The 26,615-nt window shown below is 35.5% G+C and overlaps 1 protein-coding gene across 1 annotated transcript in view; it reads right to left on the reverse strand.

Moving 5' to 3' along the window:
* Nucleotides 1–26,615, reverse strand: part of Brwd3 (bromodomain and WD repeat domain containing 3) — a 105,418-nt gene that overhangs the window by 11,522 nt on the left and 67,281 nt on the right. Inside the window, exons 21-38 of the mRNA XM_040744330.1 lie at nt 25,716–25,865; nt 24,708–24,784; nt 23,891–24,059; nt 22,690–22,803; nt 17,892–17,999; nt 14,660–14,784; nt 13,903–13,985; nt 13,030–13,141; nt 12,577–12,638; nt 12,326–12,481; nt 11,562–11,682; nt 10,454–10,579; nt 10,288–10,366; nt 5,805–5,861; nt 4,908–5,048; nt 3,880–3,951; nt 2,401–2,553; nt 169–332 (exon numbers count right to left, since the gene is read on the reverse strand). Of these exons, the coding sequence (XP_040600264.1) occupies nt 169–332; nt 2,401–2,553; nt 3,880–3,951; nt 4,908–5,048; nt 5,805–5,861; nt 10,288–10,366; nt 10,454–10,579; nt 11,562–11,682; nt 12,326–12,481; nt 12,577–12,638; nt 13,030–13,141; nt 13,903–13,985; nt 14,660–14,784; nt 17,892–17,999; nt 22,690–22,803; nt 23,891–24,059; nt 24,708–24,784; nt 25,716–25,865 (2,069 nt within the window). The remainder of the gene's footprint in view (nt 1–168; nt 333–2,400; nt 2,554–3,879; nt 3,952–4,907; nt 5,049–5,804; nt 5,862–10,287; nt 10,367–10,453; nt 10,580–11,561; nt 11,683–12,325; nt 12,482–12,576; nt 12,639–13,029; nt 13,142–13,902; nt 13,986–14,659; nt 14,785–17,891; nt 18,000–22,689; nt 22,804–23,890; nt 24,060–24,707; nt 24,785–25,715; nt 25,866–26,615) is intronic.

A 26,615-nucleotide genomic window follows, 5' to 3' on the forward strand; every position in this document is an offset into this window, starting at 1 on the left:
AACTTCAGTCATTTAATAAAATCCACAAAAACAGTACTTTGGGTTACAAACTACACCTTTGCACAGGAATAAGAATTCTTGAGTCTCCTGAAAGATCCTGAATTTATTCATAAACTTTTACAGACACAAAATGCTTTAAGCATAAAAAACTACATCAATGTAATATACCTAGGAGCTCTGCTGCTAGATAATGAGCTGCTGCTGCTTCTCAGGCGCTTTCTATACCGTGGCCTTCTCCTCTTCTGACTTTGGATTGCTGACTTATATTCAGAGATGATATTTTTAATGTGATTTTCAAATAAGGCTGACAATCTCAGCGTCATGCTATAGACCTGGAAAGGTGAAAAGTACAGCCTTGTTTTAGCAATTACTTTAGTTATAAGAATAGTATGAACATATCTGGAACACTATGAACATCATTCCAGATGAAAAACACACACTATCTATTTGAAAAATTCTTGAGGAATTAAGATGTCATTTTCATTTATTAAAAACATAATAAAACTTTAAAAGATAATGTGTAGTGCTGTGAAAAACAGGGAAAAAAATCTTCATATATTATAAGAGGGAATTTTCACTGAACCAATATTCTAAAAGACAATTTAAAATATGTACCACAAAACTTTAAAGATATATCTATGGGTTGGCTAATGATTTTACCTCTGGGAATCTGTTGTAAGGAACAATCAGGGGACTGTACACACATGATAAACGTGTTCCATGATATTAAAGACATTAGCTACAGTCATTATTTGTATAAAGTAGAAAATTCTTATTTCAAACTCCAAATTTTCTAGCAACATGATACTAGTAAAACACAAAACCAATAAAGCACTAATAAACCATGAAATGATCAGATCAAAGAATACCATGAAAAAAAAACTGATTTTAAACAGCCAAAATATAGATCAGATCATCTCTCAAGCCTCATTAGGGAAACTTTCTCTTTGCAGCAAATGGCACTTAACGTCAAGTCCCACAATTGGTCAATGTGCAGAAAACAAAAGAGTAAAGTGCTAAGCCCAGTCAGACTTTCTTATCTCACCCCAAGGCTCAGGGATCTTCGCAGAAGAGAGGGTAGAAAGAATGTAAGAGCCAGAGGCCGAGAATGACTTCAAGGAAACAGTGTTTTGTAGACAAACAGGACAGATGCACACATGAACCCACAGAGAATGTGAAAGCATGCACAAGACCTGCACAAGGTCCAGACAGACAAAATCCCAGCTTAGAGTGCAGGAAGGTTGATATGTAATCCTATCACTGGCTGAGGACCTATAGCATTTAATGGATGCTGAGAGTGGCAAAGTCATTTTTTTAATGATGTGACCCCTGGTGGGCTGACCAGAATTAGGTCTCACACACTCCAGAACTATCTGGGCAACACAAATTGTCTTGATGAGAAATGAATTAGAAGAAAAAAGTAATCTCAAAGTTGGGTGGGAAGGGATGGGAGTTTGAAAGGGTAATAAGTATGTTCAAAATATATTGTATGAAATTCAAAATATATTATATGAAATTCTCAAATAATTAATAAACATTATTTTAAAGTCATAATACATATATAACAATGACTTGACATATGAAACCTAATGTTTTAAAAGTATATGAATGTTAAGTATTAGTATAGATATGCCTACAAGTAAGTACATTAAATATTAAGTATAAATAAATAAGTGATATAGTGATTTTTAAAATATTTTCCCAACTTTCTACAGAGACTGTATTACTCTAAAAATTATGATGAAAAGGAAAAAGCAAATTTAAAAACTTTACTCCTAGAGAAATTGGTGAATATTTACTGTATATAAAGAAGTTGAAGCAGGTAGATATACACCTACCATGTAGTTAATTTGACAGTTATTTGGACATTAGTGACTCCAAAAGATAAATATTACTGTTACTATTTCTTGTTCTCAGGATATTTTCAGTTTTGATAATACATAGGGAAATATTTAATGTGAGTATGAATAAAGTTGTAACTTCCCAATAGGGTTCACTATTTGTGATAGTAATGGGAATCTGCATATTAAGAGCTAATTAAAACATTTACTATAAATTAATATTGTCAACTACCTTTATATTTATCAGTTCATTTACTGGAGATTTGAGTATTTAAATTACTAACTTTCCGTTCTTTGTCTTTTCTTTGGCAGATGTAAGTATCATTAAAGAATAAAGAAGAGTTAGATAAGAGAAAGAAAAGGCTGCTTAATTTTAGAATGATTATTCTAAAAGTATATTTACATATGCCTTGAAAAACTCCAGGATTCAGAAAAGATACTGAGAATGAAACCTCAGTAACTGTCAAAATAGTAGAATATACTTGTTTACAAATCTTAAAAACTGAGCAAGGAAAACTGCCTGAAATACATAACTGCCCATTTAATATTAGTTTCATACCCTTGACTTTTTATTAGAAGTATAAGCTTTGGAGTTGCTGAATATTTGGCGAACATCTTTATAAAATTCCAGAGGACTATCATAATTTCCTGATTCCAAAGTTTCTTTCACAGTGCTGAAGTCCATAGGTGTGTCTATAACATCTTGATAATCCTACAAATGATAATGTGTTACATTTAAATACTCAAATTGCAAAACAATTCTAAATAAAATAGCACTGAGAATTACATTACCCACTGATGCAAGTTATCTTGACACAAACACTACTTTTTTTATGTCTACCAACTACTTATTCCCACTCCCAAACCAATTCCTTTTTAGATTTCTGAAAATAATATGAGTTTAAAGGATTAGAAGAGAAAAGTCAAAGTCACTGGCTTAAGCTGCTGATACCTTGCCAAGCTATCTAATGACAGACGAGGAGATTATTCATGTATAATTGAATAGTTCCACTCCACAAACTACCTACATTATTTCCAAGACTCTCACTTATGACATTTCACACAAGCTGTCTTTAGTTGAAGTCAAAGTTAACTGGTCATGCGTGTGCCCCTACCTCTCTTCTGTCTCTATATGCAGCGGAAACTGCCTTTAAATTCACAATTCTCCCTCCTCACCTTCCCAAATACTTGGGTTATGCTTCTGCATCATCACATTAGGCTTCCTTTCGAAACTTAAACCAATGTGATTCTTTATTTCTTCAAAAGCTTTCAGTCACACTGATTCAGAACTTAGTTTGATTTTAATTAGGAGAAAGAAAAAAAAAGTCCACTTTTTAACTGAAATCTTTCAAGCTAGTTAAGTTTTTCTTAGGGATATATCTGAAACAGACTTATATTTCCTACTACCCTGAATATACGAATTTGAGTAAAATACATAAGTATTCAGCTACTCACACTACTTAGAATATTAAGAAGTAAAACCACCATATTTTTATCTAATACTAAAGTAAAAAGAGCAATAAGTGGCAGAGAAAAGGTATTTATAAGAAGAGAAAATGTTTTCCAAAGTATGAAAAACCAATTGCTTTAAATAGATTTCCTTAAATTATAAGAACACCAAAAGTATATTCCAACAGATTATGCCTTATAAAGCACTAATATTTTCATAAGGAATAATGTTGGAACATGGATAAGAAGACAAAACCTCAACTTACTCAGTTGACTATTTAAGGAAACCAAAGTGGGGGAATTATCATCTGTGATACAGACATAACATAGTACACTGAGCGTTCTCAGCTCTGCTGCATGGCTTTCTATCTATATCTCCAAATAAACAACTATATGATGTCATGAAGAACAACTGTGCAACACATGCTGATTCAAAAAACAAAATTAAAAAATTAAAATGACCAAAAAATTAAACAAAGGTATAAAAAGAAACTAAGTTGAATTAAAAGGCAAATTGAGCAAATTGCACAAGATTTGCATACAGTGTGAAATTTTCAAATGAAATGGCACAAAAACAGCCTAAGCCTACCTCAGAATGAGATGGATCTTGTGTATCTGGAAGAGCAGAGGCTGAGGGTTCTCCTTCTTGCTGTTGCTGAGCCTGTTTGAATAAAGGGCACAGACCATTTCTACATCACCACTCTACAGTATCAAGACATGCAATGAAACTGATTCAAGGCTCAAAGAATTCTGTATTCACCATGTTCTGCTTTGAAAAACACAAACCTAATGTGTCCTCCTCAAACTTCCTACAAACAAATCAAACTTAGTTGAATGTAATATTGTCACTTATTTTTCTTTCCAAGGCATCACATTCAATTCCCAAGTGTCTACAGTATATGGTGTTGTCATATATGTATAAAAAGAATCTTAGCTACAGGACAGAGTAGAGCATGTTTTTAATCCTAGCATTTGGGAAGCTAAGGCTGGAGGAATAGGAGCACATTGTCAGATTAGGACACAGTAGTCCCACATCAGCCTGGAGTATACAGTTAAACCCTGTCTTAAAAGTAAAAATTAATTTTATAGTCAAAATTGTCATATTGTTATCTTTATTGAAAAGTAATGGTGGCATACAGATTACTCTAAGTAGCAAAATTGATAACAAATTTACTATATATTAAACAGGTCTGACATATATTGTTACTAAGTCTATAGTGTGTGAAGGTGCCACTAGAAGTTAGTAGACTATCTGAATAAATTAAGTTAAAGCATGAAAGAAAAGAAAAGGGCTTTTTTGTTTGGTTTTTTTTTTAGATGGGGACTAACTCTGCAGTCCTGCCTAGCCTGCATCTCTGTGAAGAATAGGCTGCCCTCAAACTCCCAGTTATCCACCTGTCTCTGCCTGGGATTAAAGACATGTGTCACCATGTTCAGCTGATTCAAATTTCTTTTAGGAACTGTATAATTTCTATACTAAGTCCATAACGATTATTTTAAAAAGTTATGACTAACTAAAAGGAAAGAATTGGAGAAACTGGTCATAAGTAGATAATAGCTTGGATAAATAATGGGAAATCATCCTGTTGGCAATTATTTAAATAATGGTATGCTTACTTGGTAAGACTGAGGATCTGCTGGCTGTCGAAATGGCTCTGAATCTTCACGTTCATAAATGAGGCTCAGTAGTTCTTTGCACTGTTTTTTCCACGCATCGGGATTACACTTGGAAGACTGTCTTCTGCCTCGGCATTTGACCTACAAATTTAACAGAATTAATTTTTCCTTAACTAATCCTTGATTTTCTCATAAAAGCCCAATAATACCAAAGTCAACCTATAACCAGTCGAGCTAACACATCCATCATTTTAATAGCATCACCTATATAAGACACAATAGCTACGACATGTGGTTCTTAGTTTAAAGAATCATTCCGACTGGCAAAAAATAAACCAAAGTGAATGTCAACAATTCCAGTATTCTGATTTTTCTTTTTTAAAAAAATCTAAACTGCAAAGAAAGTACAGACAAGTAAATGTTTCCCCACTCGCCTTGACTTCAAATGTTGGCCTGTGGCCAGTATTTGGGAGCCCGAACTGCTTCTTGAATTGTAAAGTCTGTTTATTTAAACAGTATCAACAACATAATCTGTGCAGACTGCCTGCTTTTCTTGTGGGAATCTGGAATGAAGGTATGCCTTACTCAGAAGGTGCCTACGTAACCAGTCACTAGTAAAATTCTTGGTAACTGAACCAATAATCAAACACAGGTTTTTCTGTTTTCATTGCTGCGAGAAAAGTGTGCTATATGGCCCCTCATGGGAAACAGAAAACATATGGGAACCTGTATGGTTTCATCCAGATCTTGCTATCTTTTTTCCTGTGATTGGGCTGCAAATCCCGACCCACTCCTGTAATAAACCTAAATCACATCTAAGTTACGCATTTGCTTCCAAGACTTCCACTCAGGAAACCTGGGAATGTTTTGTTCTCAGCAAGGCACACATTTACTTACCCTTCTTCCAGATGAAGTTCCAGGGCCATCTGAATCTAAATCAACCATTTCTGTATCCTAAATTAAAAGAGGAAAGTGAGAGATTAAGTTACATCAGAGGTGTTAAAAGCAAATGCACGTTCACAAGTAAATGGCAAGATAATGACAGTTAACTTTCCTTCATTGAAGCAGGCAGCAGACAAATGTAGGAGGTGATTCACTTCAAACGTTGGGAATATGCTATGTACAGGTTAATGCACTGGGAAAAGAATTGAAAAGGCTTTCTCTTTAAACTAGGATAGAAAATGAGGGAAAAGGTGAACTTCATAGTCAGATAAGTATGAGTATTAAAAAAAACCTTATTCTATGTGACTCATTCATCTAATATACCATGATTATGAAATACTCCCAAATAAACATTGCTATTTCAACAATTAGCACATTTTCCCTAGGGAAATATAAGTTTGTCCTTATATCTGAGAGATAAGATTGTCAACACAAAATCAAAACCAAGGCATGATGATTAGAAAAAAACTAAGGAAAAAACAATTTTGCATGGATTTTTAATAGGTTAATATCTAATTGCTGTATTACATTTTTCATACTATTTGTAAAAATAGCATTTAGGTATATTAAAATACATTATTTGATAGACACATAATTTTTCAGCAGTAAAGTGTCACTTGAGGTTACTATTTTAAAGACTAATGATGCAAACAAAATGATGTGGGATAATCTTTTTTGTATACTTTTGAGGTGTGTCTCTGCCTAAGGTGCCTTCTGATTGGTTTAATAAAGAGCTGAACGGAGAAAGAAATCAGAAAAACATTACCCTTTACAATTGCCTCACACAAGATAAAATACCTTGGGGTAACGCTAACCAAACAAGTATAAGACCTGTATGGAAAGAACTTTGAGTCTTTAAAGAAGGAAATTAAAGAAGACACCAGAAAAATGGAAAGACCTCCCATGCTCTTGGATAGGTAGGATCAATGTAGTAAAAATGGCAATCCTGCCAAAAGCAATCTACAGACTCAATGCAATCCCCATCAAAATTCCAGCACAATTCTTCATAGACCTTGACAGAACAATCCTCAACTTTATATGGCAAAACAAAAGACCCAGGATAGCCAAGACAACCCTGCTCAACACAGCAACATCTGGAGGCATCACCACCCCTGACTTCAAGCTTTATTATAGAGCTGTAGTCTTGAAAACAGTTTGGTATTGGCACAAAAATAGATAGGTAGACCAGTGGAAGCGAGCTGAACACTCTGAGATTAATCCACAAAACTATGAACAGCTGATTTTCAACAAAGAAGGTAAAATTATACAATGGAAAAAAGATAGCATGTTCAACAAATGGTGCTGGCATGACTGGTTATTGGCATGTAGAAAACTGCAGATAGATCCATGTCTATCGCCATGCACAAAACTTAAGTCCAAATGGATCAAAGACCTCAACATAAATCCAGCCACACTGAGCCTACTAGAAGAGAAAGTGGGAAGTACCCTTGAACGAATTGCTACAGGAGACAGCTTCCTGAACATAACACCAATAGCACAAACACTGAGATCGACAATTAATAAATGGGACCTCCTGAAACTGAGTAGCTTCTGTAAGGCAAAGGACACAGTCAGCAAGACAAAAAGGCCACCCACAGATTGGGAAAAGATATTCACTAACCCCACATCTGACAGAGGGCTCCGAAATGTATAAAGAATTCAAGAAGCTATTCTCCAAAGGACCAAATTAAAAAGTAGGTGACTGAATTAAACAGAGAATTCTCAATAGAGGAGTCTAGAATGGCTGAGAAACACTTAAGAAAGTGTTCAACATCCTTAGCCATCAGGGAAATGCAAATCAAAACAACCTGAGATATCATCTTACTCCTGTCAGATGTCTAAAATCAAAAACACCAATGAGAGCTTATGCTGGAGAGGATGTGGAGAAAGGGAAACACTCGTCCATTGCAGGTGGGAGTGCAAACTTGTACAGCCACTTTGGAAATCAGTATGGAGATTCCTCAGGAAAATGGGAATCAGTCTATCACATGACTCAGCAATTCCACTCTTAGGCATATACCCAAAAGATGCCAATTCATACAACAAGGACGTCTGTTCCATTGTGTTCATAGCAGCATTGTTTGTAATAGCTAGATCTTGGAAGCAACCTAGATGCCCCTCAACTCAAGAGTGGATAGAGAAAACGTGGTACATTTACACAATGGAGTACTACTCAGTGGAAAAAAAGCAATGTTATCTTGAAATTTACAGGCAAATGGATGGCACTAGAAGAAACCATCCTAAGTGAGGTAACCCAGACACAAAAAGACAAACATGGTGTGTACTCACTCATATATGGATTTTAGACACGGATCAGGGGAGTGTCAGCCTACAATCCCAGGGCCCGTGAGTCTCAGAAACAGGGAGGTTCCCAAGATATATGCATTACACCCCAGAGTAGTAGAAAGAGGCAAGATCTCCTGAGCAGATTGGGAACATGGGGGAGAGGAGAGGGAGCCAGGAAACAGAGACGGGGATAAGAGGAGGGTAGAAGAAGACATGGGGGAGCAGGAAGGTTGAGTAGGGGTAACAATAGAGGAGAGCAGGATTAGAGATACCATAATAGTAGGAGTCATTATAGCTTTGAGGAGAGAGCTGACACTAGTGAGATTTCCAGAGATCTACAAGGATAACACCAACTGGAAAACTAAGTAATAGCGGAGAGACTACATTAATAGCCACTACCTGATGATAAGTTGATGACTACCTTATATGACATCCTAGAACCTTCACCCAGTGACTGATGGAAGCAGAGACAGATACTCACATCAAAACACTGAACTGAACCCCTGGAACCCAGTGACAGAGATGGAGGAGTGATGAGCAAAGGGGTCAAGACCGTGCTCGTGCAACCCACAAAGACAGCTGACTGGACAAGGGGGAGTTCTTGAACCCCAGACTGATGGCTAAGTGGCCAACAGGGGACTGATCCAGACTCAATGAATGTAGTGTAAGTGAGGAGGCCTCAGAAATCTCTGGGGCCTTGGGTAGTAGATTAGTGTTCACCATGGCATACAAATGAACTTTGGGAGCCCACTCCACATGGACAGATGCTCTCTCAGCCTGGACACATGGGGAAGGGCCTAGGTCTTGCCCTGGATGAAACGACAGACTCCGGTGATCCCCCCAAGGAGGGCCTCACCCTCCCTGGGGAATGATGTGGGGATTGGGTTGGGGTAGGGGTGGGGATGGGGGTGGGTCTGGTGGAGGGAGAAGGGAGGAGCTGGGATTGACATTGAAGCATGCATGATTCTAATTAAAATTAAAAATAAGTAAATAAATAAAAACAAAGAAAAAATAAAGAGCTGAATGGCCAATAGCTAGTCAAGAGAGAATAGGTGGGACTTGTAGGCAGAGAGAGGAAGTCAGGGTTAGAATCTGGCACTGAAGGAGGCAGGAGACACCAGAGACACATTAAGGAAGTCAGACATACGGAATGGAGAAGTAAAGAGCCACAGGGCAGAGTGTAGATTAATAGAAGTGGGTTAATTTAAATTATGAGAGCTCGTTAGGTACAAGCCAAGCTTTCATAGTCAATAAGTTTCCCCGTCATTATTTCCCTGTTAGTCCAAAGAAAGTCTGACAAAAAAGACTAGCTACAACAAAATAAACATGAAAAATATCTTTTGGTCCTCCAACAGAATCTAGCATATTTTAATTTTTTATTTTATCTCTGGGATGAAGTGTTTTTTTACTAAACATGTGAATTAGTCGTACATGATGGTCTTGCTAAGAGTATTGATCACACTTAATTCAAAAAGATTGACCGTGTTTGAAACTTCCCCCAAAAAATGCCATAGCAACTCCATGCATCTACTAAATTCAATGCATAATTTAAAGATCTTTTGCTATTTTACATACATTATTGAAAGAAAATCATTACTAAAATTAGCATCAACTAAACGTTTTTTTGTTTGTTTTTTTAAGGGTTTCTCTGTGTAGCCCAGACTGTCCTGGAACTCTATCTCTGTAGATCAAACTGGCCTTGGAACTCCGAGATCCATCTGCTTCTGCCTACTAATAAGTAAGTGCTGGGATCATAGCCATGCACTACCCCCACTAGCTCTAACTAAACACTCTTAAAATGGTGAGTGCAAAGAAATAGACAAAGACACACAAGAAACGAACCAAATAAAATGCTTACTGCTTTGTCTTATATTTAAGGGCTAGAAATCTGTTGTTTGTTCATTACATAAATGCACCAAGTTTCGAGGGATGACTGGCTACCTATGTCTGACAACACCTTGTATATAGCAAATCATCAAGTTTTTGGTACATACCAGCTAAATACAGGTCAAAAGAGGTTAAGAGATTCAGATGTTCAGCTACCTCCCTAAAATTTTCACTATTCATAACCAATTCCAGCATACATAACACTTACTGTGCCCCAAATACAAGATAGGAAATACAGTCATAATCATCAAGCTGTGATCCTTACCTCCTCTGCATCACTGCTGTTTAGTTCTTCTGCCTTGATTTTATTATAAGTATCCAAAATATCAGTACAGCTCTGATCCCTAAGAAACAAGAGAAGTAAGGCAAAATACATTCCAATATTTAAAAACAGAATGGTAGTCTCTGTTGCAGATAACACTACTGCTTACCCAATAAATCGAAGTAAGACATCAGTCACAATCTTGGCTGATTTAACTATAGGACTATCTGGCTCATTGAAAGTCCTAGCATTATGTTCAATATAGCGTACCTCCCACATTAATGCAGATATTCTCCTATGAAATAAAAATATCCTGTTAGTTTTAGCCTTATATATTTGAATTATATGCTTCAAATGTACATTATTAGACTATTAGGCACTTTATCATGCTAGGTCAAAGATACTTCAATAAATGTATGTGCCACATACATGTGATTTATGCATGCTTAAAACATCAGTATGGACCAGTGGATAACCTGAAATCCTGAGCCTGGCACTCAGGATCCCACAGCAGGAGGAGAGAACCAACTCCTGAAAGCTGTCCTCTGACCTCTGTGTATGTGTAGTCCCACAGGTGTGACCCCCCCATATAACAATAAAGAAATAAAAACCAACCAAAAAGTGCATTGACAAATCAAAAATCGTGTTTAGTTTAAGCAAAAGGAGGGAGGGAGGGAGAGAGGGAGGGAGGGAGGGAGGGAGGCAACTATATTGTGGAAAATTTTTGTCTAGTTACGCTTGACATATATTATCAAATGAAATAATACCTAATTTAAAAAAAAATATACCCAATTCTCTAGTACCAGAGACAAACCAACTAGCTCATGAAATACTGCAGTTATCATGGCTGAACAAAGGACCAAGAACTGACTTCCAAAACCCATTTATAATAATTTCTTTCCTAAGCTAAAATAAACAAAAATAATTTGGTATATTTATGTATCTAGCAATTAAATTTAGCCACTGTTTAATTCATCAAGGAGGATTTTCAAAATGCTGCATTATCACTGTAGCATCTTGATCATGTTACATTTGATTAGTACCTAATCTGCCTTTAGTAAACTATATTTACTGAAGTTTTTATGTCTCACAAAATTGTGCTACTTCTGTTTTCTGCTCTTTGTATCCATATAAATTTTTAGTCTGCAAGTATGATAAAATGTAAGGAACTTTAGAGCATGGTTTTTGATGATTATATCAGACATTAAAAACATCTTTAAAAGGCACAAGAAACATACAACTATGACTTCTATAATAAATTCTAAAACAAACCAAACCTGTAAAAGCGATTTTCAAGTCTTTGTCTGATGGTATTGAGGTCAGTTGGATAAGCAACTACAGTACAATACAAGGGGTAGGCACTGAGATCCACTGGAACAGCAAAAGGGCTGGCAAAATCTACAAAAATCACCAAAAATAAAAAAAACAGCTATTAAAGAGACCAACATTTCTTGTTAGTGAATATTCACACATAAATGAGAAGGAAGGACAATATATCCAATTTGTAAGACAATAATGCTTCAATTATATAAATTAATATCACTTTTTCTTTGGACATAGTATCTTTGAATCATGCATGATATATTGGTTCAAATTAGATAAAATGAAACAAAATTAAATGAGAAATGCACCAAATTCCAAGTTTATATCTTTCCTGAATAAAGGCCAAACTTCTCCAGTGATACATTTTAGAAAATACAGCTATTTATGTGGGTAAAATACATTACTCACCCACTGTCTTTACCAAGGAACCCTCCAAGGTCAGACTCAGGAAATAGCTAGAGAGCCGAAATGACTCAAGAAAGAAAAAGAGACTTACATGCCTGCCTTCACTATTACCCCCCAGAGCGATGAGATAGTTGATTAGTAACTACTTCAGTCAAACATATAAAATGTTACAATTAAACTAAAATCAATGTGTCTGTTGAATTCCGTGTAAAGTATACTGTGATAACCTATGTTTCTTTGTGCAGCATTTAAAAGTCTGCTGGCTTTCCAAGCTCCTCATTCTTTTTCTAGTACTTTTTCACATTCACCATACCCAGGGAAAGAAGGTGGTTGATGCCCTGAATAACTCGTTCACATTCCTCGTCTCTGGAATGAGCTCCCCACTCTCCTTCCTGGGGTTTATACAGCAAAGCAGTCAGTTCTTCCTGGGACACAGGAACACCAGCACCAACTTCATCTGGAAAAGCAGCTAGGTACAAGAAAAATCCACAGCAATTAGCTTCCAATATCAGACTGCAGTCAACTTCCTTTCCCAAGAATTATAATTTGTAAAGGTATATTTACTTCCTTCTGGAATTGGCTCCATATCCCAGGGGCTCATCTTTTCTCTTTCATTATTGTCCCAGCTATCAAAAAAAGAAGATGCAAATCAGATTCCCAAGCATTTCCTTTCATGTAGTAACATATTTTGCATGATTTTTTGAAGATGAAATTTAGACAAAAAGCAATAGAGCATTCATGAAAGTACAACTCTGCTTATATAAAGATAATAATAAAAAATAAAAAAGATAATAATAAACCACTGAAAAAGAAAACATGCTACACTGATATAAAGTTAAGAAGGCAGAAGCCCACTCTTCCATAGTAGTTTTCTTTCTTTGCTGATGTTGTCGTCAAGAACATATCTAAAATTAATCCATAGGAAAGAATACAATGATCTATTTGGAAAACAAGTTTTAGGCGAAAGTTGATATAAAGAGACAGTATTTATTGGAGTCACAAATGGGCTATACTTACTGAACACTGTAACACTGGAAAGAGCTATCAGGATACTCTGGCTGAAAAGGCTGCTGACTTTCCACAGTTCCAAACCACCAGGCATCATCTATTATACTGCGGAATCTATCACCTATAATACATTTTTAAAAATTCAAACAGCTCTATTCCAATTAAAATTACTACATGGTTTTCAGTACAGAAGCAGCTTATATTTAGCATTATCACACACAATTATATAAATTAAATACATTTTACAAATCTGGCATAGTAAGAGATTAGAAGTTGTATAGTATAATAAAACAGCAACTAAAATATAATGTAATAAAAGTTTGTGACGTGGTTTCTCTTAAAATACTCTATATTTTATATTTTATTGACCCTTTCTTTTTGAGATAATGAGAGCTGGTACAGTAGGATGAACTGAGGTGAATAACGTAGGCTAGTACATAATAGGTACTTGAATTTATGCACTATAATACCCAGAGGATTTGGAAGACACAGCTGAGAATAAAAGGTAAGTTCAGCATGTTTGCTGGAAAAACTGACATTCCAGGTAAGAAGGAAAGCGATAGTGCTAGAATTCATGATATTATTCAGACCGAGGAACAAAAAATTATGAGTCATTACTTTTAATATTTTCCATTTTGTATCTGCAAACTACAACTGGACATAGGCAAGTAAAACCACCTAATGTGAAATGAGGTACAAGGGTAAAGTGCTTGTAAATATCACACAGTGTGCATTTAGTTACTTACAATTCTATTTAATTTTTTTGCTTGCTTACAAATTTGACTTCTTTGTTCAGGTAACTCTTGAAATAATTTCCTTTTGTCAAATCAAGGTTAACAAGTACTTCAAGCTTAGTAATTATAAGTGATAATTTATACTTACCAATCTGCCAGTTTCTTTCTTTGGCTTCATTATAAAACTGATGTAACACAAGGAAATCAATGACATCTGGCATGTCATGATACCTATATAGAAAATAAAGCACAGTAGCATCTAATAGTGTAATATAGTAGTATTCTTCACTTGCTCCATTCCAAGGATAAATGTTTGACATAGAGATCATTAAGTAAAATTTTGTAAACTCCATGATCTTCAGAAATGCCTTTACTTATTATTAAGATGTCAACAAAGGCTTTAAAAAAATGGATCACCAGGTGTGGTGGCACACACCATTAACCTTGGCATTTGGGAAGCAGAGAGGCAGGTGGATCACTTTGAAGGCTAGCCAGGGCTAGAAAGTGAGATCTGGCCTCAAAAAAATATGGATTGTTTTTTTTTCATTCCCTTCAATTTTAAATTTAAATTCCACAAGTAGTCATTTACATTTTAGCTCTACTATTATTCACAAAACAACACCAACTAAGCATACTCTTAAACGTTGGTTTTTGATTCCTTGCACTTCTGAGGAAAGCATCGGCATTTCCGCAGACTAAGTACCTTGCTTTGACCAGGGATCAGTTCACCCATTGGCATCATATATTAGACAGAGCAAGAAGCAAAAACCTGCTCAAATCTTTGTAATTCTAAACCACAGTATTTCCCCTCCCGTTGTTTTTGAGCTCTGAAATGAATATTAAATACATTAGTAACAATGAGCATTAACATTCAAATAAAAACAGAATCAGAAACAGCCACTTACTTAATGGAAAAAGACTCTCCAGTCATTTTGCCTGAAATGGGATCCAAAAATGCAAGTTTCAAGCAGCATAGTGTAGGTGGTCCAACCTCATATTTGATTCCTACAATCTTAACAAATTCTTGCTCCTATTCATGGAAAAACCAATACATCACTTTCCTATAAATGATTGCCTTTTATTAATACATTTCATTACTACCCAAATAACTTCAGAATTATCTGAATACGTGTTATTTAGTGTCTAAAATAGCAGCAGTAGTAATAATGAACTTTTATTTTTACTCTTTTATTTAGATATTTTACTTCACTTTTCATTATAATCTGAGTACACCAGTTTCACCCTTCTTCCTCCTCCCTCAAGCCCCTCTCAAGTCACTCCCACTCTAAAACTGCTGGCCTCTTTCTTTAGTAATGTTAAATATATACAAAGTTATACATACACGTATATACATACAAATACAACACTATAACTTATTGAATCAAAAAATCATGTGAATATTCATCAAATGATAGGAAGTACATTAAGTTGAATAAGGCCAGTCAAATGATAGCCTGACAACTTCAGTCCATGCCCAGAACGGACAGTGTGTGTGGAAACCAACTTTCCAAAAGGTGTCCTTTAACTTCCACATGTGTACCACAGATGAATATCTGCACACACGCACATGGTAGCCCATACAAATAATAACAAAAACAGATGGGCAATGGTAGCCCATGACTTTGATCCCAGAACTCAGGAGGCAGAGGCAGGCAGATCTCTGTGAGTTCGAGGCCAGCCTGGTCTACAGAGCAAGTTCCAGGACAACCAAGGCTATACAGAGAAACCCTGTCTTGAAACAAAAACAAAAAGAATACTAAACAGACTGATGCTTAAGGCAAGGCTGCAAAGAAGCTTAACTAGCAAAATCTTTAAGGAAGCCTTCCAGAACTTATAAGTTTAAGTAATTCCCTTATTTCTATAGGTCATGGATACACATCAGTGAAATATTCTTAAAAAGCAAACTTCTGACATTTCTAGAAGATGGAATCTCACAATCTCCCTGTTCTTCTGGCTCTTAGAATCTTTCCACCCCCCTCTTTCTCACGAACTCGGGAGCCTTGGTGCCAGAATTGTGTTGTAGATGGATCAGATGGGACTAGGTTCCTCAACTTTGCATTTTAGACAACAACAGACATATTAACTTGGAAGGGGGAGAGCTCAGCAGGTCTCAGTACTGAAAAAGAATTACAGGCAATGCCTTAATGCCAAGAGTGGGAGAAGCAGTCTTCTTCAGGGATGAGCACACCAATTATATGCACACAATATACCTCTAATTCAAATGGTCAGCCCTGAAACATACACACATAAGTAACATACAAATGGAGCAGATTTTACTTACAAATATATGCACACACACACAGACACACACACACTCACTCACTCACAGCAATTAAACAATAAGGGTCATGAATGTAGGGGGGTACACAGCAGGGTTTGACAGGGATAGAATGGGAAATGATGTAATTATATTATAAACTCAAAAAAAGAAAAATTACTAAAAAATTAAACTTCTCAGGTGACCATGATACTGTCTAGTTAAAAAAAATCATCTACCCTATTAGCAAAATTAATATGTACATGTGATTGAGATGACAGCTGTTTTTAGACAGATTTTTGTGTCACAATCTTACAGTTTACTGATCACATTTAAGAAATTTTAAAAATCCTAGTCTTTCTTTCTGGATACAGTAACTTCATTAAAGTTATAATCAGCATATAGAAGAGCCAGGGCTGAAATTCAGGTTTTACGCCAAAGCTCAACTCCTTATATACACACTGCCCCTGATAATTTTCTAGAACCACAGAGCTGTGATTAGAAGACATTATAAATCCTGTCCATTTCCTCAGTCCTGGAAGAGTACTCAATTCTCATTGATTCTAAATAGATGAGCAGGCAGTAAAGAAGATCATATGGAGATCATTTGATAAGATATTTTAACACCTTGAAACAATAATGTTTTATCTGCAAATGTCTAAATATCTACTTGAACATCCAGCTTTTTCTCTTTTATCTTCAAGATAAACAAACAGTAGCTCTTCAGTTTCCACAAAAAAACCATAGTAAATTTGCCCTTTGTTTTTCTCTAAGACAGGGGAATAAAGAAACAAAACTCAAATAGAAATATATCCTTCTGCTTGCCTGTTCATATTTTATGTATAAGTAAGAATACATTCATATTAACTGACATAAAATTCTTCAACAGAAATAGCTATATCTATTTTACCTGATTTTATAAAGCAACGTGGGTATTACATCAAAAGCAATTCTCTCACAGAATACAAGTCTCTAAACTTCTTTGTGTTTAGGATATTTAACCTATCTCAAAACTACCAGATCCTTGAGAATTTCTGTAGTACACACAGTTTACTTGGGAATGTACACAATTAATAAGGAATGTCTACTTCTCTATAGTTGAGGAATGTAACAGGGACCTGAGCTGGGTGGTGGTGGTGCACGCCTTTAATCGCAGCACTTCAGAGGCAGGCAGATCTCTGTGAGTTTGAGGCCAGGCTGGACCGACAGCCTCCAAAACAATACAGAGAAACCCTGTCTCATAAAACCAAAAAAAAAAAAAAACCCACACACACAGGGACCCAAAGCTTACAGAAAAGTAGGCCAATAAGATAACACATAGCCTAAAAATTGTTTAGAGATTTATTTTATGTGTATAACCGCTTTGCTAGTAAGTATGTATGTGTACAATGTGTGCCTGGTGCCTGTAGAGGCCAGAGGAGAACATCAGATCCCCTGGAACTGTAGTTGCTGATGTTTGTGAGCTGTCATATGGTTGCAAGGAACGGAATCCAGGTCCTTAGCAAAAGCTCCTAATCACTGCACCATCTCTCTAGCCTCAGAAAATTTTTAAAATATTGTTTCAATTTGTTTACTTTGATACTGAGTCTCACACTATAACTGAGGCTGGTTTGGAATTCACTGTGTAGAATATGCTGGCTTCACTTCCTAGCAATTCTGCTTCAGCTTCCGAAGAACTGGGATTGTAGGTATGAATCACTACAGCCTAGCATACACATTTTAAGAAATATATATTATCCATTCTACAAAATACCATGCATCAATTAATTTTGGAAATACACTACCACCAAAATATCCATGAAACCTAGAAAAAAAAATACTTAAGGCAACTTTGTCACCAGACTCTTTTGAATGTACCCATGTCTATTGGGCAAACTCACCCTGAGATCCATTTTGTTCCATGGCTGTTTTTGTAAATTAACACTATATATTTTCGATTTCCTTACAGCTCTCACATAAGCTTCATGTCCTTGCCTAAAATAGATAAGCTGAAACGGAAAACAATATATTATACACTCATATTTATTTTAACCCTGCAGTTCCCAATCCATACATATTGTCCAAACATCTTCCTCCATTTACATAAAATAATTTCAATTTTAAAACCTTTCGGGTCAAATGATATTCATTCAGCACTCATGTCTACCTAGCCCCTGCCAAGTTTCACATTGCATGAATAATATATGCAGTCTTTTGCTCCCAAGCAGCTGCAAGAGGCAACTGCAGAAAAGAGGTCTGTCTGTGAGAGGAAAAAATGGCTTTCAAGGAAGGGGGAGGGGAGGGCAACGGAACACCTGTGACATTAAAGCAGGAGGGCACAAGGGTCGAACTGGGGCAGGAAGATGTAAGTGATGAGAATGAGGGAACCATAACAAAGAACTCATGAAAGTGCCACCAGGAAAAATATTACATTCAACAATAGTTTCAAATATAGGTATTTAGAACGCTACTCGTGAGCTTAAACAATTCTTTGAAATGCAACCAGTTTTGTGTACATATATGGTGATTTTTTTCCGCTTCAGTGGGAAACTGCCAACAGTATTTAAATGAAGTAATTTGTAAGACATTGAAAAGTGCTCTGTTGCAAGAGTTCACATCAGCACTAGCTGAGCACAGAAGAAAACAATTCTTCAAAAATTTCTTCAAAAATAATATTTACTATTTTTTTACATTTCTTGAGGAAAGTTTCTTTTTCTCAGTAGATTCAGAGTGTTGACAGATATAAACAAATGGAATAAGGTAAATAAAATATCATATAAGGAGAGTTTAAACTACACAATGAAGTCTGAGGAAGATAACCCTCTTCCTTTGCCCCAAGGAATTTAATTTCTCATCGTTATCTGAGCCTCGTAGACCAGTTTTCATAAAAGCTTGAGATGCTATGGATTTTGAGAGTTCTGTACCAGTATGCTGTGATTCTAACATCTAATTATATGCAAATTTGGGCAGCTTGCTTACTTTTCTAATCCTCTGTCACCTCATCTGTAAATAAGACACACTGTGATGTGACTCAAATACTGCATACTATATAGCATTGGCCAAACTGTAATAACAGCTACTCTTTGTTTTTATGTAAGAGACTATGTTTCACACACAATACACTAGGTAATCACCATAGCATTCCTGTAAGACAGAACTACTACTATAATTTCAGCTTTAGAAATATATGTATTCAGGTTTATGGGAAAGACAAAAATGTATTTCCCAACCCCAAATGCTATCAAGTGAGTACATAAAGAAGGCACAGTATTGATTAATTTAGGCGCATTGCTGACATTGCTATCTGAGAATAAAGGAGCCCTGGGTCCCCTCTGACGCCCCTGGTCTTACTGCCTTAGTGGCAGCACTTATTAATCCAAGTTCCCTTTTCCTTGTCTTCAATGAAATGTTCCTAAGTTTTCAGTTCTCCCTTCTCTAATGCAGGAGTTGGTTTTGCACTGAATAGTGTACCTGAACACACACACACACACACACACACACACACACACACACACACACACCTGTGACCTCACTTGGAAAATACTATCTTTGTAGAAATAATCAATTCAAGAGTACTTGAGCTCATTGCAGATGTATGTACACTCTAAATGAGTGCTCAGATCAGAAGGTAGAAAGTGGGAATGCAGAAAGACTTAGAGGGGAGACTGCTATATGAAGGTAGGAAAGAAACTGAAGTAATGTTGCCACATGTTGACGAACATCGAGGATTCTGAGAACCACCAAAAGCTAGGGGAAGTGGGGAAGGATTCAGCCTTAGAGATTTGGGAGAGAACATAGTTCAGCCAATGCCACATTTTAAGATTTTTACACTTCAAAATGGTTTGAGAGAATAAATTCCTATTATATAAAGCAAAAAAATAGATGAGCAAACTCTTTCAATCAAAAGCCTACATAGAGATCCAGGCAGTGGCTGCCCAGGCCTTTAATTCCAGCACTCAGGAGACAGAAGCAGATGGATCTCTGTGAGTTCATGGCCAGCCTGGTCTATAGAAAGAAAGCCAGTTCCAGGATAGCCAGGGTTACACAGAGAAACCCTGTCTCAAAAGAATCAACAAAAAGACAAAAAACAAAACAAAAAAAACCTACAGAGAAAGTGAAAATATTTAAATATTAGTAAATAAAACCCATAGCAGTTAAAATCCAAACTAAGGAAATTATTACATATCATTTTAATATCCAATATTGACAAAATATCTAAGCACAAGGTACTAGATGCTATCATAAGGTATTAAAATGTAATATTTTCCTTTAAGGGAAAGTAGTATAAAACACACACACACACAAAATATAGATATGAAAACTCATATAGAAAGAGGTATGGGCAAACCCAAATATGGCATTTGAGTTAGACCTTTAAGAAGGAGCATTTTGGCTGGGAGTTGGTGGTGCACGCCTTTAATCCCAGCATTTGGGAGGCAGAAGCAGGCAGATAGATGTCTGTGAGTTTGAAGCCAGCCTGGTCTGGTCTACAGAGAGATTTCCAGGACAGGCTCAGTAATACAGAGAAACCCTGTCTCGAAAAAACAAAACAAAGAAGAAGAAGGAGAAGGAAGAGGAGGAGGAGGAGGAAGAGAAGAAAAAGAAGGAGGAGGAGGAGGAGGAGGAGAAGAAGAAGAAACAGCATTTTAAAGAGCAATCATTTATCAGTAGGATTATTCTAAGCAAAATAACAAGGGCTTAATAGCTAGACAAAGCAGTAAGTAGTGCTGTAATTAAGAAACTGATTACAGGAACAGTACATTTGTGCCTTTATGAGCTCTTTTAAAAAACATTCTAGAACACTGCTATTCAACTTTTGGATTCACTACAATACTTTCTCCATTCCCCAAAGAATTGTCATAGCCTAATATATAATCTTGAAGCAATTGGTGTAATCAGTTTAATAAAATACAAGGATAGTGATTCCATCAGGGCATGAACTGACAGAAGTGGTCATCAAGGGTAGAGAAGGGTCTCATCAGACTTTAAAAGTATGCAGAGGATTACTTTGTTCTGTGAAGTCCTTTAAAAATTAGTTCAACTTCACCACAGACCTCCTAAGACTCGAAATAGGCATTAAATATAATAAATTATGATTTTAGATCTATCAAAATTTTAAGGGGTTTTAATTTTTATAATACTGCATTAATCATCAGAAGCTTATTAGCATAGTAATACAAACAAGCACTAACCAAAAGTCTAACATATATCAAAAAATTTTAATAATCTCTAAACAAAATAAGTAAAGGATAGCTTATTCATAATGTTATTTGATAGATGTCTGCTACAAGATCACTTTAAGAGGAAATTAGGCCAAATTTGTATTTGGTCTCATTTAAAACTTATTTGCTTGTCTTTTTTCTGTCTTTTATTGGAAGAGACAATTTCACATTTCTACTATTAATTCTGAATTCAAAATGGTGTACAGGAGTTGAGAGTACAATACAATGATACAACTGCCTAGTATGTATGTATCAATCCTAGGTTCAATCCACAGCACACACAAAAAGGTTCAAATATTTGGTCAGTCAACATACCAGACAAAACAGTCTAACTAGAGCAGTGATATTCCCAAGTAACCACAATTTCACTGAGATGCTGAAAGTTTCTAATGGGTAATATTTTCATAGATTTTTCTATGCCTTGGAATGTAGTATCATATACAAATGGATTAGACCACATTCATAGGTATTCTGGGTTGGACATACCTGTTTTTGGCTTGTTATTAGGCTTGATTCTTTTAAACAATATTAGTTCTTGAGTGAGGACTCAAGCACCACTATCTTCTACAGTCACAATTAAAACTCAATTGTTTTCATAACTTTAGAAGTCAATCATAAATAAAATTAACTTGTTAACCTAGCATCTATTGTGTTGACTATATTATACCAGACCTATACAAATGATGCATAATTAATTATATTGAGTTACATTCTTCAAGAAATACTCAATTGAACAAAGAAACAAAGAGAGTATATATAAAAATCACAACAGAATTACAATATGAAATTCCTGGGGCTGGCAAGATAGTTCAGTCATTAAAAGCACTTGCTATACAAGTTGTGTGATCTGAGTTTAATTCCTGGGATCCAAGTAAAAGGTAGAAAGGGAAATGACTTCACAGAGCTATCCTCTGACCTCCATTTGTACTCTATAGCATATGTGTTCTCCTCAATTATGCACATATAATCAAATAAAACCAGTATCAGATACCAAGACTGAATAATGTTAATGGTTCTTTTGTTTGTTGTTTGTTTTGATTTTTCAAGACAGCATTTCTCTGTGTAATAGTACTGACTGTCCTGTAACTAGTTCTGTGGACCAGACTGGCCTCGAACTCACAGAGATCCATCTGCCTCTATCTCCCTAGTGATGGGACTAAAGGCGGTGCCACTACCGCCTGGCAATGTTAACTGTTTCTTTGTTTTAAAGGGGAAAATTTTTGTTATTGTTGGTTTATTTTACTTTATGTGCCTGCATGAATGTTTGTGAACCATGTGTATACCAGGTGCCCATAAGCTCCAGAAGAGGGCATTAGATCCTTTGGAACTAGAGTAACAGACAGTTGTGAGCTGCCATGTTGATGCTGGGAATCAAACCTAGGCCTTCTGGGAGAACAGTCTGCTCTTAACTGCTTAGCAATCTCTCAAGCCCAATAGTGTACTTGAAGCAAAAGTGTTTTTATTGGGCAACAAGTACCTCATCTCCCATCTGTGGGACGAATGGAGAACGCCGTGGTATGGTATCCAAGATCCACTGAGGGGCAAACCATTCTTCATTGGGTTCGCCTGCCATGGAAACAAGTCCCCCTTTCTAAAACAAAACAAATCAAAAGAACAATGACAGTATTTATAACAATAGCTCAAGTACAAACTCGTGAATAGTAGATTGAAAAAAGTAGGAAAATTATTTAAAATAGCAGGTTTAATGCACACTAAAAATACACAATCTTGAGAATATATAATAGGAACTATATATTCATTTTATAGCAAAACATCAAGTAGTTCAATTTTGGATTGTAGATAACAGCTTGATATTAGATTATCATCTAAAAATAGGACAATTTTTCTGTATCTAGACCACATCAATTCAAATAATAGTAATACAATAGTATCTATTAAGAATATAAAATGGACCAGATATTCAGCAAGTTGAGACAGAAGAATTGCAAGTTCAACACCAGCCTGGAAAACTTGCAATTCTGTCTGAAAATGCAAAACTATAGAAAAGAGCTGGTATACATAGCTCATTGGTAGTATGTGAAGCAGTAGGTTCAACCCTAGTATTGATATTTACTAATACTAATAGGGTTATTACATTAGTGTATTAATATTGTTTAAATTTTGTATAAGAAGAATATGCAGAGCTCATTTGTTAATGGAATCCATTTAGATACATAGATTTTTTGGTGTTTTAGAGAACAGCAATCCTTTTAAAATTGAAAGTATAGAAACAACATATTCTTGTCACAACATTAACGTGTAAACTTAAATTATCAAATTCAAAGAACTATGTAGATTAAAGTATTAGGTCCCCTAAGTTCAATTACAGTCGTGAAAAGAAAGGATAATGGGATACAATTCATCAAACTCTTCTATCCTATGATATAGGCATGTATATAGGAATACAAATTTATAACTGGGTAATGACAAGAATAGTAATCGTATAATATAGTGGCTTATTCTTGAAGAGCATCGCTACATTTTTAACAAGTAACTGTCAATGTTCTAGTTTAATAACAAATAATGGTGACACTTAACTGTTACTTTCATAACAAGAAACTAAAGTCAATTAAAATTCTATTTAATTGGCATCTAAGACGCAATTTTTAGAGGAAAAGCTGTCATTATTAAATATTCAAATATTAGAGGCAAAAATAAACAATTTCTATGTTACAAACCTTCTTTCTAGTCTGTTTGGGTTTCTTCTGTCTATCGTCTAAAGACTTTAAATTTTCATCTTCAGAGCTGCTGTATATTTTCTGTGTAGCCTGTCTAGTTTGTCTTTTAGGAGGCTGCAAATTTATCCCAGCATCTGCTGTCCAATCAGAATATTCACTTGATGAATCACTGTAGATAAATCAAAATTATAATGGAAAAGTGATCGTTTTGTTATCAAAGAGCATTTAAATAACAAGGACTGAAGCAGAAGAAAAATACAGAATTTTGATCACTATTTGATTTTAATGAAAAGCTTCTTGAATAAAAATACGTAATTTATTTTAACAGTATTTAAAATCCTTGTTGGAAACACATAACTGCCTAAAAATGAACATGAATCTTATGGCTGAAATGATGAACGACATAGTTTTAAAACTGAAATAAAAGCTGGGAATGGTAATGCATTCCTTTAATCCCAGAGGCAGCCAGGATCTCTGTGAGTTTGAGGCCACCTTGGTCTACATAGTGGGTTCTAGGACAGCCAGAGTTACATAATAATACTCTATCTCAAAAGACCAAAACTTGAAATTAATAAAATTGCTAAGAATTACAATCATAAATTTAAAAAGAAACTTATTTTACAGATATAGGAAACAATACCTCTACAGTTATATCCATAGAATGCACTGGCAGTCATGAGGAAATAAATTGTACATAGGCTACAAACTCAGAACTTTTTCTATTACATGATATTATTTTATCTATGGCTTTATCAAATTCCTACAAAATCCTAACTTCATATTAAATGTTGAATACATTGGGGCCAATTAAAAGTACCTGGAAGAACTTTCACTTTGCCACTCAATAACAGGATCGTCTACAGAAGCATCACTTGTGCCAACAGTTTCATCTTCCTATAGGAAAGTAACAGCAATAAAGATATACGTTTAGTATTAGCTAGTGTAATGTAGAAAAAAACCATCGGATTTACAACACTTTATTACTTCATCAAACATTCCAGGTAAAATGCACATAATCATTTTTCTACATAGATCCCAAATTTAAAAACAAACCTACTGGGTATTTTACAAGGTCTGCTATTATACTTTTTATTGATATAAATCATTTTTATTTCTTTTAAAAAACTGTTTACACCTAAAAATACTTACAGCAATACTGAAAAATAGTTTTAAAAATATTGTTGAGTATTCTTTTCAGGTCCAGATATTCACAGAGGAAAAGGGAAATGATACTTTAAGAACCATGAAGAGCAGAAGAAAGAAAGTGCTATATAATGTCAATGTACAATAAAACACTCACTATGCACCTAAAAAATAGAGCTGTTAAAAGGACAATAAGATTGGGAACAGAGGAACAAGAAGAGAAGAGCTGCTATACTTTGTTCATTATCGTGATGAAGATAGGTCTGAAATAAATCAACACTCAATGATTGCCAGAAAAGGTTGAGTCAGTAATAAAATAAAACAAAATAAAATGGGTATAAAAGCCAATACACACTGAATCAGTTCTGGGTCTGCCTTATTTCTATTATTTATGTTTCATTTCTTGTAAGATTTCCTTCTGCTATGTCTTCTCACTATCATAAAGACAAACTTTTGCTGGCACACGTTGTATCCTTGCCAAGATAGTATCTTAGGTAGAAACCACTAAAGACAACCAAAAAGACTAAATGAGATACCCACATCTGTGTAAGTGCCTTATTAATGAGCAAACAAACTTCTTCATCTTCTATTCAAGTGACTTTTAAAAGTAAACCTGAATGAATGGTACAAAGGAGAAAACAACAAAGAAAAGTTACACTGGATAAATAATAGCAGCTCTAACCTCTGAGGAGCTGTCTGAATCTTCCTGTACACCTGAATTTTGAGATGATGTCTGTGAATTATGCTCTATGTTGGACCGTGTTAGATAAGTATGCTGACGCTTGCGCTGAGTCCTCCGTAGAGACCGTCCGCAGCTGGGTTGATAGTCATTCTGAAGAGAAGGAAAACATTATTTTAAAAGAAAACATACTACAAAACTGAACAGTGAATACTCAGTTGCAGGAATTTTGCCATTTAATGTATAAACATAGCACAATATTCATAATTATCATAGGAGAAATAAATATCCATATTATATTTAATGTAATTCTTAAAAATACTTTTATTTCTTAAGAAGAAAGTCTGTTAAAGCATTAAAATGACTAATTAGATTTAATCATTTCTCTTTTATTCCAAATTAGTATTCTTAAGATTCTTGGGGCTTATTAAAGATCTTTAGAATCAATTTAACACTGATTTACATGGTTGTTCATGCTTGTAATCCCAGCACTTGGGAACCCGAAGCACAAGGACTACAAATAAGCTCAAGGCCATCTTTGGCTACAGAGTGACACCCTGGTTCAAAAAAAAATGAAACTATTTGCATTCATTTTTCATTTGACTTGTATGGGTGTTTTGCCTCCAGGCATGTTTGTACATCACATGCATGCTCTGTGCCTGGGCAGACCAGAAAAGAGCATTGGTTCCCCTGGAACCACCTGGCACAGGTACAAGGAATCGAACGTGAGTACTCTATAAGAGCAACCAGTGCTCCTAACTATTGAGTCATCACTCTGGCCCCAGAAAAATAATTTTAAGAATAAATTTAACATAGCTTTCTTGTAGAAAAATGCCAGGAGAGAACTGATAGACATAAAATAAACTTTAGATTCTATAAGAACAGAAGGGGAAAGACTCAAAG

Source organism: Mesocricetus auratus, unplaced genomic scaffold (assembly GCF_017639785.1).
Source record: "Mesocricetus auratus isolate SY011 unplaced genomic scaffold, BCM_Maur_2.0 Super-Scaffold_100003, whole genome shotgun sequence".
In the NCBI taxonomy this organism is placed as follows: domain Eukaryota; kingdom Metazoa; phylum Chordata; class Mammalia; order Rodentia; family Cricetidae; genus Mesocricetus; species Mesocricetus auratus.